Source organism: Rhea americana, unplaced genomic scaffold (assembly GCF_003343005.1).
Source record: "Rhea americana isolate MKP2758 unplaced genomic scaffold, rheAme1 scaffold_105, whole genome shotgun sequence".
Classification (NCBI taxonomy): Eukaryota; Metazoa; Chordata; class Aves; order Rheiformes; family Rheidae; genus Rhea; species Rhea americana.
Window position 1 is genome coordinate 2,866,936 of NW_028185095.1, and position 17,498 is coordinate 2,884,433.

A 17,498-nucleotide genomic window follows, 5' to 3' on the forward strand; every position below is an offset into this window, starting at 1 on the left:
CCGCCGCGCGCCGGGCAGCCGACGGCGCGCCGGACTCGGGCCCCCCGGGCGCTGCCCCGTTGGCGGGTGTTCACCCGCGAGGAGCTGCGAAGGGGCGGCTGGCCCCAAAGCGACGCCGCGGACCTGCCGCCGGGGCTGCGCTCTGCTGCCGGCCGTTCGCCCGGGGCACAGCTGCTCGTGTTTCGGTCTGTCCTCCTCGGGGCTGGGAGAGGCTCGTTTTAGTTCCTTTCCGCTTCCGAGCGTGATTGAATTTCCCCCTGGCTTATACGCGCCTGTGGAGCAAAACCAACAGAAATCGGCATTTCCCTCTTTGTAAGGTTAAAACAACAGTCTTGCGCACTGCACTCCGTGCTATCTGTTTCCCCTCGCTATTTTTATGGATTTCGTGGTGTTTGAGTAAAAGCGCTGTTCTCAGATTAGAGCCAGTCGTCGCGACYGGCCCGCAGAGGCCGTCTCGCCGGCCGGCCTGCGCGCGTCTCCAGCGAGCACCGCGTTCCCCGCCTTTCTCTCGCTGCCACCGCCTGCGCCGCAGCCGCCGGAGGCAGAGCCGTAAGCGCCGGCGCGCCGGCACGAGAGAGCGGCCGCCGGGCCTGCCGCTCGCCGCCTTCTCCGCGGTTTGCGCGAAGTCCTGCGGCCGAGGCCAGCGCAGCCGGGGCCGGAGCCGCCGAGAAGGGGTCGCGGAGCCCCCGCCGCAGCCCCGAGGGCGGCCAAGCGCTTCGTGCCGAGCGTGGTCCCGTGAGGCGTGCGCCGAGCTGGCCGCTGCTCCTGGCTGAGCTGTCCCGACGCGTTAGCACCCGTACTGCGCTCACGTTCATTTCTCGTTGTTTCACAGGTGAATTTTYCTTCCGGATTTGGAGATAACTTGTTCCCTGGGAAGCCGCATGAGTAAGGCCTCRCTTGGCCATGGACTCAGCGCCCATGCTGGCCTGGGTCCTGCTGCTTGGCCTCATTGCTGACTGCCTGAAAGCTGTTCAGCCCAGAGACTTCACAGTGAAAGACATCATCTGTCTTCATCCTTCAAGTAAGAYGCATTTGCGTGCAGTATAAGAACACTGAAAGCCATGGCATGAGGCTTTCCGCGAGGACGAATACAGTGTTAAGATGTCAAGAACTTCAGAGGGTTGAGTTGAATGCTGAACATGGATTTAAAAAATCCACAGTAGTCTTAAAATCAAATTGATGTAAGATGGAGTGTTGCTTCCCGAAGGGATTAATGGGCAGATGCCGTTACAGTTGCTGAACATACCAGAAGTTTTTTGGTTTGCTCACTTTCCCTTACGGAGCTTCTGACCCTAATGCCCAAGTGCCACCACAGCACAGTTAACTTGAGCACATGGAAACCTGTTTGCAAGGGCCAAACGCGATTCATTCCCAGCTGTGGCACCAACTGTTTGTGACTAGTTTAGTAACTCGCTGAAGTAATAATATAGCAGTGTTACACATCTTCACATCTTCCATGGGCTCTAATTTCGCTAGCTTCTTAACTTTATCAGATATGAAGACATAAAATTTTACAAGAAAAGAGTACTTGCAAAGCTGTGCCTACCATCTGTTCCCAGAGAAAGCTTACAGTCTTTCAGAATTTGGCTTAAAAAATGCATATTCTATGCAAGCAGACCAAAATTTGCGTTTTATATCATAACAAACAATTTTGTATGTACACGCTTTGATGCAGGGGGTAAAACAAGGGAGAAGAGTCCCTAAAGAAGTGTTCTCGAGTGCCTTGCTCTCGTCTGAGTGGCCTGAATTGATGGAATTATTAATTCCACTGTTCTGCAGTATTAGATAGACTTGCATCGTATAAGTAAAACCATGTGCTGTGGAAAAAAAAAGCCCTATTGAAAGAAGCTGGAAGACTTTCTATTTTCAAGTCAGATCYAGTCAATTGATTGTAGCTAGTCTCCAAATATTAGTGATTAGCCCAATATTTTCTTGCATTTCTTGGATATTTAAGAAAGCCTCACTGAAAATCTCCTTAAATCTGCTTCTCAAACTAATACCCTTTTCCAGCATGTATATTGCTGGATTTTTCCGTGTTGACACGAGTACTTCCCATTCCATTACTGATCTCTGATCTTGGGAACCAAGAAAGTCAGGGAATGCAGTACAAATCAGACATACAACTTAGCTATGGTGCTAATATTGGATGTGTGATGTTTAAGATTTTATAGTTAATGGAAAAGAAAAACAATATACATCCATATTCAAAGGTCTACTTTAACATTACRGAGTGGCCAGGCTGTTAGATAATTTGTATAAAACTTCTTTCCTAAGTTGAGAAACGGTTTCGAAGATAATTTTGGAACATTTGGAGATAGGGACTTCAGAAAAACATACTGCTCTTCTGCAGGCACCAAACCTGTCTCAGAGTAAAACATCTTTTGTTATTGTTACAAAATTACTTTAAAGTATGAAATTTAGTTCTATTAGTAGCCAGTTATCTTAGGTCACTCCATATAAAATACCTAGATACTTTTAATGATACTATAGCATTACCTTATGACGTATAAGGTAATAAATAYATATATCTGTTAATCTTTTTTCTTGATCGAGTTGACTTTCTGACCTCTGCCCTTAGAAAGCCTGAATTTTCTCATCTCCAGGGTTTTTCTGATTTTTCCTTGTAGCATAACTAGAGCTAAGCTAAGCTTACACTATGATCTGTTCTTGTGTTTAACTAGTTACGTTATCACATTGTCGTGCAGTTTCTAATGTTATTGGTATTTAATATGCAGAAGCTTACTAGGTGGTTGGTCTGTAGCATATGCAAAATTTACTTAGTAGCTCTGCAGATGCTGCATGAAGTTTAATGGAAAAACAAATACAAATTGTGAAGACTTGCTGCTTAAAAAAAAAAAGCTACMCAAGCCAAATGTAAATTCTGACAGGCTAGCATATCTGGTTTTTTAAAAAAACAAAGGGCAAAATACAGTCTAGTACAATGTCTCTAACATCACACGCATGCATCTTTCACTATTGAGAGGAAACCTTGTCTGCTTCTCCTGTCTTTGAGGTGGAGCACTTGCTGTTGCATGTGATGGTGAACACCATGACCTGCTAGTTGTCTGGTGTGAGATGGGTGARTTCAGTTAGTGCTGTTCATGTTGTGTTGTGCACCCCAAACTCTTCCATTAGGGCAGCATCAAACCCAACAAAGATGCTTCCAACTGACTCACTAGGTTTTACCTGAGGAGACTGGGAGGATAGGGAAAAGTCCACAGTTAGCAACCCCCACCTCTGGTACCTGATTGAGGTCTAGCACAGAGCTGATGGGGCAACTGCTGTGCTCTGGGGGTGGGAARGAGAGAAGCTGAGAGGGGAGAGAGGTGAGCCGTGGCTCACAAAGCTGCTGAGGTTCAATTTACTGCATCTTGTGAAGATAAATGTGATCCAGTCACTGGCTGGCTTCTGAGAAGGTGGCAGCGTCTTGCCGAATCTATTAAATGTGCTAAAGAAATCCTGCCAAGAGACCACTTACTTAAATGTTATGTTCTTCATTTGGCTAGATAAATTAGACCTGAGGCTCCTGCAAGCAAGTGCAGGTTCAGCAAATTAATTTTTCTTTCCTTTAGGGACACCAGTCTGCATTCAAAAGTGCTAGTTCATTTCTTCAGTGGGACAGGTTCCAGAAGTATTTAATTCATCTGATATTTGGTTATCAGCACTGATAAAGTAACAGTATTGGATGTGAGCTGTGATGCTAAGAAAGAAACCAGCTTACTTTTTTTCACGTTAACGCCCTTTGAAGTCAGTGGTAGGCAATTTTACTTGGTAAATACAGTTGAGTTGAACCCTTATYGTATAATTATGTGTCTTCCCTGCATTGTTATTGGTGATAGGATGTTCAAAAATCAAGACCAAGTTTTGATGAAATTGGCAGGTATATTTCTAGTAAGATAYACGTAAAAAGAAAAAATACTGCTATGTACATTTGAAAAGCACAGCAGACGCTGATTAAGGGGGTCATTTTAACTSAATGTTGTTTATTCCTTCCAGCCACACCCTATCCTCATGGATTTAAATGTTTTACCTGTGAAAAGGCGGCAGATAATTATGAATGCAACCGATGGGCGCCGGATGTCTATTGTCCAAGAGGTAACGAGCTACATGTTAGCATTTCAGTTAAACCTACCTTGGGACAGCTTGCCAGTACCTTCACTGAGTGCTTGAATGTTGGTGATTGCTGTTCACATTTATAAGCCTYTTCAACAAGAAAGATGTGTAAGTGATACAAATAATCCCTTAAGCTTTTGTATCTCTCTGGAGTGGATGTAGTTTAGAACTTCCATGTACTCCTCTTGCTCAGTTAGAAATTAAATCAGTCTGATATTTACTTAAAGTTTATATTTCTTATTGGTGAGTCCTGGACCAGTTCTTGAATCCCTGCRGTTATAGCATAGCACTATACTTCAGGAACACATGTTCAGTGCTACTGAAACTACTTCTTTTCAGCCAGCATCTATATCTTTCCAGGCATTTAGGTTCGTAACTCCAAGCAGAATCTGAAAGTGGGTGTAGCCTTAACAAGGATTTAAGTGTCTATAGCCAACATCTAAATGTGACTGAGCTCCTCAAATCTCTTGCTCCCTTGGTACCTGTATTTTTTGAGAAACACAAAAGACATTAAGATTGTCTTACCTTGGAGTGCTTAATTAAACATCTAAAAAAACACCAAATCCCCAATATAGCCATAAGTGAGTTTTGTTGCATTTGAATTCTTTGCAAGGATCCACTCTCCATGGCTTCCTGCCTGGGCTGTGTTCATATCTTTTCATTCACTTCCTTGTGTTGCTCGGTGTGCATCTCTAATCATCAAATTAGACCAATATTTATAGACCTCCCTCTTTTGACAGGAATAAAAGATATTAGATGATTAATGACGGTGTTACTAACAACAGTTTGTAGATGGCTATTTAAGGAGATGTGAGCAATTCCAAGGTTTGCATTTAGTAATAATAAATCAAACTGACTCGAAAAGAAAATGCTAGTCTGGAAAGAGAAGTTAGTACCGAATGTCTGTTTAGGGAAGGGGAAAAATCACATTTTGGTGAGTCTCTGATTCATTAGCTGTTTTCCTACAGACCAGAAYTACTAGTAACTGCTGCTAGTTCTTCAACCTATAGATAAAAATAAGAACAAATGCTTACATTTCCCTTACTATAGATTCAGAAAATACAGGATTTCAGAGATGAGAATGGGCTAGTTGGAATTCTGAGTCTATCTTTAATCTTTATAACAAAGGATTTCTTATCTCCTTAAACTGATGGTATCAGGTAACGTTTTAGGCAAGGCACAGTGTGTTCGTCGCACTGGGAGCGTTGAGACACCCTGTACCCTGGAGCCGTGTCCGAAGCACAAATCCATGGCGTGTCCCTGCTTTCTGGCTGTCGGGGCAGACCAAAGCCGCGTGTCYGGGCTCTGCTGCGCAGCCACCAACTCGGCCGCAGGCGTCCGGTCCCAGCGAGCGGCAGCAGAGCACGTCGCGCGCCGCTTCCCAGGTCCCGCCTGGRAGCGGGAACGCTTTACAGGGCACTCGCGGAATAACCCCAGCTTCGTGTCAGGTCGGGCACGTTCCTCGTGTTGAGCAAATCTAATTGCAAAGGCCGGAGCACAGTGTTCTTTCCCTTGGAGCAATTTGGGTTCAGACTGTCTTCAARTATAGCTAATGAGTGACCTAAAAACAGAGATTTTGAACAGATGAGAAGGAAGATGCAGACCATAAAAGCATTCAGAGTACACACACTATATGATTTTACTTAACAGAAAGGAGAATTATGTTTGTCGTTAGTTAAAAATGGTTTTAAATGGATGGAAATTTGTTGGTCCTGATGATCTACACTATTGTAATTAAAGAGTCACTAGAGACAGTGTTACTGTTTTAAATGAATAGGGAACTGGGGAAAGGGAATGGGCACCTGTGGCTTTAATGCTCTGTTCTACTCTGCTATTGCAAGGGAAGTAAAACTAGAAGCAGACTGATAATTTCCTCTGTTCCTACTCCATAGAAGTCATTCCTTTTGGATGCCAAATTACTGAGAGCTTTTGGTTTGATGTCTTAGTTTTACAAGCTACTAATATATTTGAACATAAGAAAGTTGTTTATTAAGCTAACTTTCTCTTTTTTGGTTTAATTTTCAAAAGTAATTTAAAGTTCTAGTAAGGAAGCCTCCTAAATATAACCTCAGAGTTGAAGTATGACTCCAGGAGTGTTCTGGAGGCCTGAGGTTGTCTGCTCAGCTAATGACCTTATCTATCTCTAGGAGTCAGGTGGGTACATCTATGGTGTTGCCTCCCTTGCYGCAGTGATCTGAAGCCTTGTTGATTTGCTTGTGTTAGATGGTGGTAGAAGATGAGAAAATTTCATCCTGACATTTGCTATAATTTTTTTTTAACCAGAATGCTACTAAAAAGAAGCAAAACAAAGTATTTCCAGTAAACTATAAAGTAGGACTTGCTAAAAGGAACCATATTTTGTTGTATAACAAGATTTATTAAAATGGCTAGTTAAAACATTAATCCCTGTATTAAACAGACATGAGAAAAGGCATGTCCTAGAAGAAAAATTTCCTGCTGTGCATTAAGCTTGTTTTCTTTTATTTATTACACTCCTCTCAAGCAGAGACTGTTAGTGATCTAGTTTGTATGGAAATACTGCATGTAAAATATCCCAGTACTCTATTTCTGGATGTTTTGTAGGCAAACTGACAACTCGTGAGATGGATGATTGCTGCTGAAGTAGCAGCCGTTTGGGAAGTCGGCTCTCAAAGTCAGTGTGTGACTTTGAGCCAAATACCAGATTCAGAGTGTCAGTACCCAGCTTAAGGCAGAGAGATCAAATTTCTCCTGCTGGATGCTTACCAGGCCTGCTGTGTCTCAGCATTTGGGTCTGGTTTACTTAAATTTAGCCTAGGTTTCTGCCTGTGACACGACTCCCAGCTTCTGTAGCCGTTCTCCCTTTAATGCTCCAGGAGGAGGCCCACGAGGTGGCCCACCGGGAGCAGGCGGGTTGAAGCTGGTGCGTTTTGCTGTAGGTCAGCACTGTTCTGGCAGCCTGGGCTGGGCCGGTCTGTTCTGTATAGTTTTTTGGAGCTACCTCATAGCTGAACCACATCGAGCAGTTTTTGCAAACGATCGCACTGCAACCTCCCTTGATATAGATGGCACAAAAGCTTTACACAGCTGGAAGGGAAATAGAAAAGACAACTTAGGTCGGCACYGTTACGCGGGGGTATTTTGCTCACTGGTCGCTGGGAATCTGATTTACGGAGCCGTTTCAAACGGCCGTTTTGATGCACGCGGCGCCTTCTCTCCTCCCCGCGGCTCGCTGCCTGCTCGTGCTTTCCTTCTCCTCCTTGCTTCAAAGCAGCTAATGAAAAATCATTCTGTGCATCAGGGAAACTCACTGCCTTTCGGAGATAAAGCACTTCTCTGGCCAGGTGACCGGTGCCTGGAGCTCTAACGAGGAAAGCCAGTCTTCCTCCTGGGCAGTGCAGGCGGACAACCCTGAAAATCTGTCTGTCCTCAGGCAGTTGGCATTTCRGTCCAGTGTGAAAGCAGTGGGGGAAGCAGACCAGATGAGATAACAGCAAATTTACCATCTCAAACAGCAACCTATAAATTATATCTACATCCCCCAAATAATCGCGTAGCACTAGGATCTCATTTCCAAATGCTCAGCTAATGGAAAGTGTTGGAGAGCCTTAAGTCTAGCAGCATACTCAGCCTGCCTCTGAAGGGCTGTTACAGAAACACTGGAAGGAAAAAAGACAATCCCTGAGTTTTTGGTGTGATACAACAGAGGCCAGTTTTCGTCCTCCATACTGTATAGAAAGCTTTTTAAAGAGGAAATTGCAGTAGAGCAGAGAAAAAGGTGAGTACTAGTCTGTCCTTAACTCTGTGGCAGAATTCCTGCCCGGCTTGGACACCACAATACTTAGCAACATTGAATTTCATGCCACAATGTCTTATTTGAATTGCTCTAWATTTCTGTATTATTTTAGTTAAAAGTTTTACATTTGATGGGCCCATCTGCTTCTTAGGCTCAGCTTGGAGGCCCCTTCCACACCTCCCCGAGACCTCACCAGCTCCAGAGCAGTAATTACAGGTTACACTTGCCTCTCACCCCCGCTCTGCTTTGCCCCCGGGCCGTCCCGGGGCCCTCCGGACCGTTCCTCTCCCTATGAGCTGGGGGAGCCCAGCGGCTCGGGGAAAGCCCGGCACGCACCTGAAGCGCTCTGCGTTGCRGCCGTCGCGCGTTGGAAAGCCGGCAGCCCGCCGAGCAGGTCACCCCTCCGATGATAAGTCCGTTTGCTGCGGTTATCAGGCTTTCGTTAAGAGCAGGTCAGAGATACGGCAGACGTCTGAGTGAATAGCACGGTCACTCRGTAATCTCCCGCTGCCGCCGCCGAATGCCTAAACGTGGGACATATGCAGGGCTCTGCCTGCGAGAGAGAATTGCTGAGCAGCAATGGTCACTTCAACTTAACTGAATCCTTTTTTTCTGCCCTGTGAAAACAACACTTGCATCAAGAATAATGTTGACTAATATGAAACAAGGTAGAAAATTAAGAAGAAATACAGAAGGGAATGTTTCCCCTGTTGAAAATACAGTGTTTTCATCTGGCACTGCTGGGAGGCTGCCAGGGGAGTAGGACCTTCMAGTTCCCTCTGAAAGCTAAAGAATGAAATAAAACCAAATTCCTTCCAGCCTGAGGACAACCACAATATTTGTTGCTGAGCCTGGTTTGGGCCTCTGGGCCTAAGGAGGCTGCAGGAGACGCAGAAATGAAGCTGCAGCGGAAGTATCGGGGGCACAGTCACAGCAGAAGGGCTGCTTTCCAGAACCTGAGCACTGCACAGATCACCCCAGCTGTTCTGCTAGTCCTTTGCCACTACTTTGAGAATGATAAATTGAGGGATAGAGCAGCTGACTGAGCAACTCAGRGCTGTGTAGGAAGCTCAGAGAGCCAGGGTTAGAGTGCAAACATTGAAGGACAACTTGCACAGTCCATTRAAATAGAGAAAAGGGATCGTCAGTTTACAGTGCGTTAGGTATTTCTAAGGACTTAATGGTCGCACATGAAGCTAGGAAAAAAAGTTAAACTTACGAAAATGAGAAGCATGAAAGCTTCAGTTGTAAACAGACACTGCAAGCTTTCATTTTTGAAGGTAATTCTTATAAAACTAATGACATAAAAGGTTTTAGAGGTTTAGCTGCACCTCACTCCCTAATTTGTCTGGTGCATGTGTGTGCACACATTTAATTTATCTGTGAAGTACAAACCCACATTAGTATTAAAACAAAACTTCCTCCTGGTTCCAGGTAGCAGTGTGTGCGTGTGTACAGCTGTGTAATTACTTAGGCTTGCTTACTTACTGTAATAGACGCATCAAAATTCTTCCTGTTTCTTGAAATCTTAAGGTTTCAAAAAGATTTCTTTCCTATTTCTAGAATATCACCAACTCTGAATTTGCTGGGAAAACAAATTTTTTTCTGTTTCTAGGTACAAGATACTGCTTTAGCCAACACATAATGAAAGTTACTGGAGAAAGTGTATCAGTCACCAAACGTTGTGTACCATTAGAGGACTGTCTGTCTACTGGATGCACATACGTAAAACATGAAGAATACAAGGTTAGAATAGAAATTACTCCCTTTTTGTTTTTCTAGTGTAAAGCTGGGCAGAATTAGCCAGAAGTCTGACTTGTTCAGCGGCTCTATAACCATTGTCAAAAATGGCATTTCTGTTCTTGATGAGTTCTAGTGCTGTATTTATGAAATAAAGCCAAAAAAAAAAAGAAAGAAAGAAAGAAAGAAAGGGGGAAAAAAGCCCTCTTTAAGCAACTACCCTGCCAGCACCTTAGAGGAAAAAACACTCTCTTCTCTTTGAGAACTGTTTTGCCTTTAGTATTACACTGTGTTTATTCCAATCTATTCAGCATTATTCTGTACCTGATGCCCTCTGGCAATCTGTTGCTTTTCTTATTGAAATGGGTGGGGGCGGGAACCCTGAAACTTAGGAATAGACACCTTATATMCGAATGAATACTTCTTATAATTTTTTTTTTTTTAAGGATAATAGTCAACCTTTTTGAACATGTCCAACAGGTTAAAATAAACAGCTTTCTGAATTACCAGAGAAACTGTATTCCTTTTTGTGTTTTTGTACATTGGGACCATTAGTATCCTTTATGGAGGCTCCACAAAGCTTGGCACCATCTATTCTGGAGAAACTCCTGTGCCCCTTCCTAACGGGAGGAAACAGCAGAGAACTACTTTGTTCAAAACCAGCAGTGCTCCTGGCATCTAGGGAAAGGAGAAAATAGATGTGCCAGCCTTGCACGCTCCCCCTTCCTGCTCCACAGCGCTCCAGCTGATGGAGGAACCAAGCTCGCACGGGCGCCCTTCCAGCTGGCAGTCGGCAAGTGATCTTCATTCCCACTCGCAACGTAAAGGGGGAAAATGGGAACGACAATGGCAGCTGCTGCATTTTTTTCCCCCAAATGCATAGAGAGAAAAATGAAATCGTAAAATGWACCATGGGTCTGCAAAAACAAAAGCTTAACTTCATGCCTTCTGAGTCTTTGGTACATTAGTGGTCTTGTTGCTCTAAAACCCCGGCACTCTGCTAGAATATTGTAATAAGCCTTGAAGTAGCACTTCTGAACCGACACAAGAATTGCTTGTTAGTCTGATGCCTAGATACTAGGTGAYGGGCAACAGAAAAACAGTCTATATAAATAAATACTGATTTCTTTGAGTTCTGGCCTGTGAGCTCTACTTCAGCCAAACAGTTTTTTTTTTTTTCATCCATTTACTTTTTGGGGGGGGTAAAAAAAAACTGCTTTGAAATGGATGTCTTCTTTGCAGTAGACAAAATCTGATCTAAAAAAAGCTTGTAACAGGGCAGCTTCTCCCCTCTCACCCCATTTTGCCTTAGTTACTCTTGACACCGATGGTGGTGAACACATTCAGAGTTGTCAGCCTGACCAGACTGAGGCAAGGGAATCGTAACTGCACGCTGTCGTTCCTCTAGCGCAGCCGGCAAGACAGGGACACCCGTGGTCAGCTCCTGTATAGGTGGATGTGCTCGTTAAATTRGTGTCTAAATTAATTAAAAAACAAAAACAAAAGTGGCCACTGCTGATTTGCAAGTATCATTATTTCCACTCTATCTTTATTCAATAGAATTAGTGTTTTTTTTAAAGAATAACTGAGTTAACACCTTATTTCTTTCAGATCTGTACTTCCTGCTGTGAAGGAAGCATCTGCAATTTGCCACTGCCAAGAAATACAACAGATGCGGTATTTACAACACTGTCCCCCATAAACAAAACAAAAAGACTGTCACACCACATAATACTAACAACAGTGTGTCTCTTGTTGGTATTTATGTCATAGCATTGGGTTACGCTGCCACATGTGTCGAGTCWAGAAAGTTTAACTGGAGGAAAACATTTGCATGAATGTTCAACCTGTTCATACATTCTCAGGACTGACTTACTTACTTACTTAYTTACATTTTGGAAGTGTCTTTGAAAAACTGGTTTTCCTTTATTATTTTTGTCAGTGATGACCTAGTGACTCTGGTAGGTAGCTGTATCTGAAGGGATTAAAAACCTAAGTTTCTTCACTGTTTTCTGTARCAACTCATGCAAAATGTTCTCACAATCTGTGGCTCAGACCAATGCACACCTTTTTTTTTTTTTCTTAACGTCTGTCTTTTCTCCATGAAAAAAGTTTTATTTAAATAATATACTTTATCCCTGCCACTTACTGTTATCATCCATTCATGAGACACTTCCTTGTTGTGATAATTTGTTACAGCAATAGCTCTGGTGTCTTGTTAACCTGGTTTGAGAACATACAGTAAATAATATAGATATTGTGGCCTTTGTAGTCTCCCAAATCTCCCCTTATCGCATTCTCTCAGAAAAAAACCCAGGGATTTATGGCAATGTAGAAGGATGCTGGAAGGAGAGGCAAGTTCAAATGGAGCTGCTGGCAGTAACAGCTCGAACCAGGCCATGGCAGCACCCGCTGCTTTCCCTGAGGTAGGCCGGGACCCGCAGGAGGAGTCTCTGCCCCATAATARCTCAGTAGAACAACATGAACTTGCATCATCAGACGTATACAAGATCTGTTTAATTTATAAAGCAAAGCAGAAAAAATATCTAAGCACTTTGCTCTTGAAGCATAATCTGCAGGGGTAGATGGACATGCAGGCTCTTAACCRCCTGGTAGACGGAGGACCGTGGGTTAAGGGCTGGCCGCATGTCAGGTTTGGAACAGCGCTGCACACCAACCAGCACAGGTCTTTTAGTGTATCAGAACTTTATGGTTTCACGTTTTGGCATCCAGTCAATGCAAGATGCCACTTTGGCCCCAATCCAGCAAAGCAGTTAAATTTCAAGTATAATTACAAGCATGAATAATCCTGCCAAAGGCTCCAATGATGGGTACATACACACTGCCCTGAGTCTGTGTACGCACTTCCTAACGGCTGTGTGTCAAATATCGGGAATTAAAGGAAGAAGAGTGACCAGACCAGCTCAGTTCAGCTTTTACAATAGTGGTTTTAAAATGGATTAATACTAGTCAGATTTGTTTYCAAACTCGGAAGCAACAATTAACACAGAGTTCATATAGTCCGTATTCCTGTTGACTTCAGGCAGATACACATGTGCAGAATAAGTGAGGGTATTATTAGGAATTTTAAACTGAAACGGTTGAACTGAAAGATATGAAAGGTGATAACAGTCTGCATGAGGAGACCGATAGCCACAGTATGTGGAACAGAGTTGATTCCGAACAGCTTCTGTTATTATATTTTCTTTAACACACTCCCATTTTGTAATATGGGATATTACTAGCTATGCCTGGTATTTCTTATTTTGCTTGGGAATAATTTCTACAGTATTTATTTTTGTATGTTGAGTAGGATCCAAAGTGTTTTTAAAAATTCTTAATATTGATATTGCCAAAGTGGTTGTTTTGCAAGTCTGTAATATATAAGTTATTAAAAAAATGTAATATTTTACTATTGAAAAAAAGATCCAACTTTGTTTTGCAAGATCAGTAATAAAAGCAGGGAGTCCATGGACTTGTTTTAAAGTGAAATCAAACTTTTTTTTTTAGAGGGATTTTTTTTTGAAACGCTGTAGTTGTGAATTGTTCTTTTACAAGCTAGGCTCTGGTTAGTGGTTTTCCAAGGTAACTTGCACTTTATCAAATTATAATAAGCTTATGCTCTACAGTTATACAGTGAAACACACAAAAAAGGAAGTAAATCTGGGATCTAAATGCTTTGTAAACATCTCTGTCTACGACTTCTCTGTTAGGCTTTCCTGTGCTCGAAGCTTAGCCCATAGCGCACGTGGCCGTTTAGCAGCAGGGCGCCGCAAGTTCCCGAAAGCTGRCCTGGTGGTTACAGCGGCCAAGCTGGACGTTTGGAGGATTTACGTTTTTGGATTTTGGGCCCTACAGTTAAACGCGTGCATTTAAGGGGCAGTCGTTAAGGTCCATTACCAGCAGAAATTCCCTCCTGATCGCACCGAATGCCCTAGTCAGTAGTTTACAGCCGGGTTTCTGCTTGCTTGTTGTCTCCCATCAGACTTCTCTGCGTATGGTCTCCCTGTATTTCTCCACGTACTTGCCAGTTCAGTTATCTAACACAAGAACACTTTAATACAACTCACTAGCTGTAACCTGTGGTATGGTAACTCTGCGCTAGATACGTATAACCACCTGGATTAGGCTGCAGAAACGGCTTTCCTAACAAGGAAAGAAAGATTAGACTTTAGTCCTACTAACACCGCCAAAAGGCTTGGTACCTACGGCGAGGTGACGTGTGGTCAAATGCTATCTCACAGTTTGTGTGTGCACTAATAGCCCGGCAGAGGCTGTCTTCACRCTGGGTCTAGATTAACCTGAGGCAGAGCAGAAACCTCTCCTGGGCACCGTAGTGCGCTCTACCCGCAGAGACTGGGACTCCACTGATCAATGTGGTTATCTGTCTGCATTGTAGAGGTATGAAACCACGCTAGTTATTTATCCTTCCTTTGTACTCAGTGGAGAAAAATAGGTATTCAGAGCTGTGGTTCATTGTATGCTAAGGTAGATGGCTAAATGCTGTCTGCTCAGGCATAGGATTAAAAAAAAAAAAAAAAAGCTAGCTTGCCTGTGAACACTACGTCTCACCTGAGGTATCGGCCAGCTGCTGCTCTTGGCACAACTACGCGTTGCAAAGTAGCCGAGCAGGAGCCATTCGCAAGCGTGTGACAAGCATTGCTTGGAGCTAATGTGGTATTGCTGCAGCTGGAGTGCGTCACGGTATTTCTACTTTGCAGGTCCAGCTCCCCTGACTGAGCCCACCGGCGAGCCAGAGCTATGCCCTGCAAAAAAGCCGCTAGCACTGCCAGGCAAGGCTGCCACCTCCGGCTCCAGCCCTGTCCCAGAAACAGCCTGGCCTGGTGTCCAGCAAGGCAAGCAGCCGTCCAAGTAATCTGCTCCGTCTTACCTGGAGTATGAACAACTTTTTACTTACTTAACTGAAAACAAGTAGGGAACCTGTACGTGGTTCGGGGTTCCAGAGTGCCGGTGGCCCCAGTCTGCCTGCAGATTTACGGCTTTTTTTTTTTTTTTTTTTTTTTTAACATATAAATGCTGAGCTGCACCATATTTATTTGTAGGCTCTATATAATGTTATATTTCTCTTAAATGTCTAATTTTTTAAAACTATTGTAAATGCTGTACATTTGTATAAATAAATGTTTTAAATATTCAGATGAGGTGTGATACGGCTAATAACAATGCAGCTTTACAACTGCCTTCAGCAGTCCTGCTGTTTGGTGAGCTGTCATCCTCTCCTCCTGCTCTGAAAAACCACCCTCTCCTTCCCTTCCTCCCTTTTCCGTTTCTGTGATGTCCCATTAACAAGAAGGAAAGAGCTGTRATTAGAGTATTTCCATTTCTGTTGTTTAAGGTTCTGCTGAAGCTCCCGTGGGAGCAGGACTAGACTCCCTCCTGTTTAGCTCCCATGGCAGGGGAGAACTGAAGTCTGTAGCCGAGCAGCAGGAGCACGTGCGTAGCTGCGCGCGTGGCCTTGCAACGCTTCGGACCCCGCGCGTCAGGAAAGGCCCTCGAGCAGGCACGTCTCCTGGTTCTTCGGTATCCCCTTCAGCGCAGTGCCACAAACCCCAGAGCTTTGTGGAATAAAGCGCCAAGGCAGGCAGCTGGGAAGTTTGGTGCACTTACTGCTACGATTTTTTTTTTTTTTTTTTTAATATATATACACTACGCATTTAAGAGAGTTAAGTCTGAGGTAGTTGCTGTCTTGTGTGTGACCCACGGAGCCTCCTTTCCCTCACCTTTTCTCAACAAGCTTTAAGGAAGTTTTCTGTAACTCTGCTGTCACACTAATTTAATCCCAACAGTCTGGTTGTTTTCATGCCGTTATTTCTAATTCACACGCTTAAGAGCAGGACTTTTTCTGGATATAAACAACTTAATGTAACTAATGAAAAGAGTCTGACAAAGTTATTACGGATAATGTGAAGAGGATAAATCTCAGAGTTAAAGGTCTAAAATAGGTAAGTTAAAAACATACATACATAAAAGAATATATATGTAGTATGGGGCAACACTGAAAAATCCTCTGTTCCTCTCTCACACTCACAGTGTACAGAAGTGAGATTACTAGTTTTGTCCAGATTCTTCATTTCTTAAGTATAGCAGTTTGTTCTCGAAACTTGAAGTACAAGGGTTATCGACAGGTTTTGAGACAGCTAGAAACCAGTCAGTAGCAACTAGCTAATACTTAAGATCCTAAAATATTGTGAGAGCACTTATCTTTCATATGAACAAATACAAAAATCTCAAACTTTTACATCATATGTCCAGCTGCTGCTGGGAGCCAAAACGTCACACAGAGGCCAGAAAGGAGGAAAAAAGGAAAAACAAAACAAAACAAACAAACAAAAAAAAACCATAGGTTTATCTTAGCTAAACTTTACCATCAGAACAGTTAATGAGGGTCTTGTTTACAGCACATCGGAGACCGAGGCGAGAGAAGGCTCCCTCAGAAGGGGTTTGTCTACAGGAAAAATCATATATTCAGTGGAAGGTTTCCAGAAATTCTTAAAGCAGAACCTCACTAAGAATATCAAGCTTTTTTTTCTTTTTTTAAAAAAGCCCCCCTCCTGTAGGCATTTCTAACGGAGCTACAGAAGGCAGTTCCTCCTCTTTTCTGCTATGGTTTACCCTAAGAATGGACCTCAAGGAGCTCCAGGTTGCTGTTGGCACCGTTTCCAAAGACCCTGCGTGGCCCTGTGCAATGCTCGTTACTCGTTATCCTTACAGGCCTGGCAGGCAACTAGAGAACCTGCCAAAAGCGGGGAAGAAGCTGAATAAGTAGGTTGTAAAAAGCTCTAATAAAGGTGATCACAGATCACCAACCACTTCAGCAGAGGGAAAGGCTGATCTTGGCTCTCCTGGCAGCACAAGGTGAAGCTACAGCAAYGGAGGGGCCCAACATTTACAAGGATATCACAAGAAGAAACCAGGAAGGCAGGCGAGAGCCCTGCAGAGCATAACTAACACTGTACACTTAGCGCGTCAGGAAATGTGCTCACGTGTCGCGATGTCAACAGTTCGCTCCTACGAAGGAAGGAAAAGAACTGATGGCAGCTTAAACTGGAGGTTCGTTAAGAATTTGCAAGCCAGTAACACAAACTTCTCTAGGACATCCCTGCTCCCCCAACGCCCCCAGCTAAACAATAACGGTATTGGCCTAGCCCAAGGCAGCGCTTCACAACAACAGGCACAAAAAAAGCTATTTTAGTGCCTCGGGTGCCACAGGGCACAGTCAAAGATGACAGAGGGACCCAGAAGTAGCTGAACTTGAGCAAGGGCATGTGGAAGCAGCCCTTTCGAGGCTTACAGCCCCAATTAGCACAGCTTTGGCCAAATAAATGCAGTTTACACTACTGCTGTAAGCTAACTAGAATACGTTAACATACCTCTCCTTAATTTCCCCCAAACCCCGCTGAATCTTCAGAAATCTCTGTGATGAGAGCCTTAGGTCTCCCATTTCATCAGTGCATTGAGGGCCACTGCTCCATACTCAYGGACAGCTTAAGCCTCAGGGCACCCCAGCCTTACAGCACTTGTTCGAGCTCATTCCTTCAATCCTAACCGTCCTGGGCTGCAGCCCAGGGGCCTGAAGGCAGCTGTTAGTTCACGAGCGCTTTGCTTCCATTTCTGCAGCGCGTTTGAGCTCGGTGATGCTAAAGACGGTTCAGCTTTACTGCGTAGCTCAGTTGTCCTCGCCTTGGCCACCACTACACAAAGCCCCTGGGTGTTCCTGTGACCTGCACCCAGACCGACGGGGTTGTGTCAGGAGTTGTAATCCTCGCCGCTCGTAACCTTGCCTGTTACAGTTTCAGTCCTTGCCAGCCCTGGGGTTTATCTGTTGATTTATGACCGCCAAAGTCCCCAG

General features: G+C 43.9%; 1 protein-coding gene and 1 long non-coding RNA gene across 5 annotated transcripts in view; one reads left to right on the plus strand and one right to left on the minus strand.

Moving 5' to 3' along the window:
• Window positions 1-14,742, plus strand: part of LYPD6 (LY6/PLAUR domain containing 6) — a 42,911-nt gene extending 28,169 nt beyond the window's left edge. For 3 of the 4 annotated variants that reach the window (XM_085308724.1, XM_085308738.1, XM_085308732.1), the window contains exons 2-5: window positions 833-1,021; window positions 3,997-4,095; window positions 9,504-9,634; window positions 11,240-14,742. In XM_085308724.1, coding sequence (XP_085164850.1) covers window positions 904-1,021; window positions 3,997-4,095; window positions 9,504-9,634; window positions 11,240-11,401 — 510 coding nt within the window. In that variant the 5' untranslated portion in view covers window positions 833-903 and the 3' untranslated portion in view covers window positions 11,402-14,742. The remainder of the gene's footprint in view (window positions 1-832; window positions 1,022-3,996; window positions 4,096-9,503; window positions 9,635-11,239) is intronic. The other variant, XM_085308744.1, reaches the window with a different exon arrangement.
• On the minus strand, window positions 5,204-8,705 carry LOC146601304 (uncharacterized). The gene is made up of 3 exons (XR_014896322.1): window positions 8,225-8,705; window positions 6,859-7,179; window positions 5,204-5,674 (listed from the first exon to the last, which is right to left on the minus strand). It is a non-coding gene; the product is annotated as an uncharacterized LOC146601304 (long non-coding RNA).
• Window positions 14,743-17,498: the final 2,756 nt, after the last annotated feature.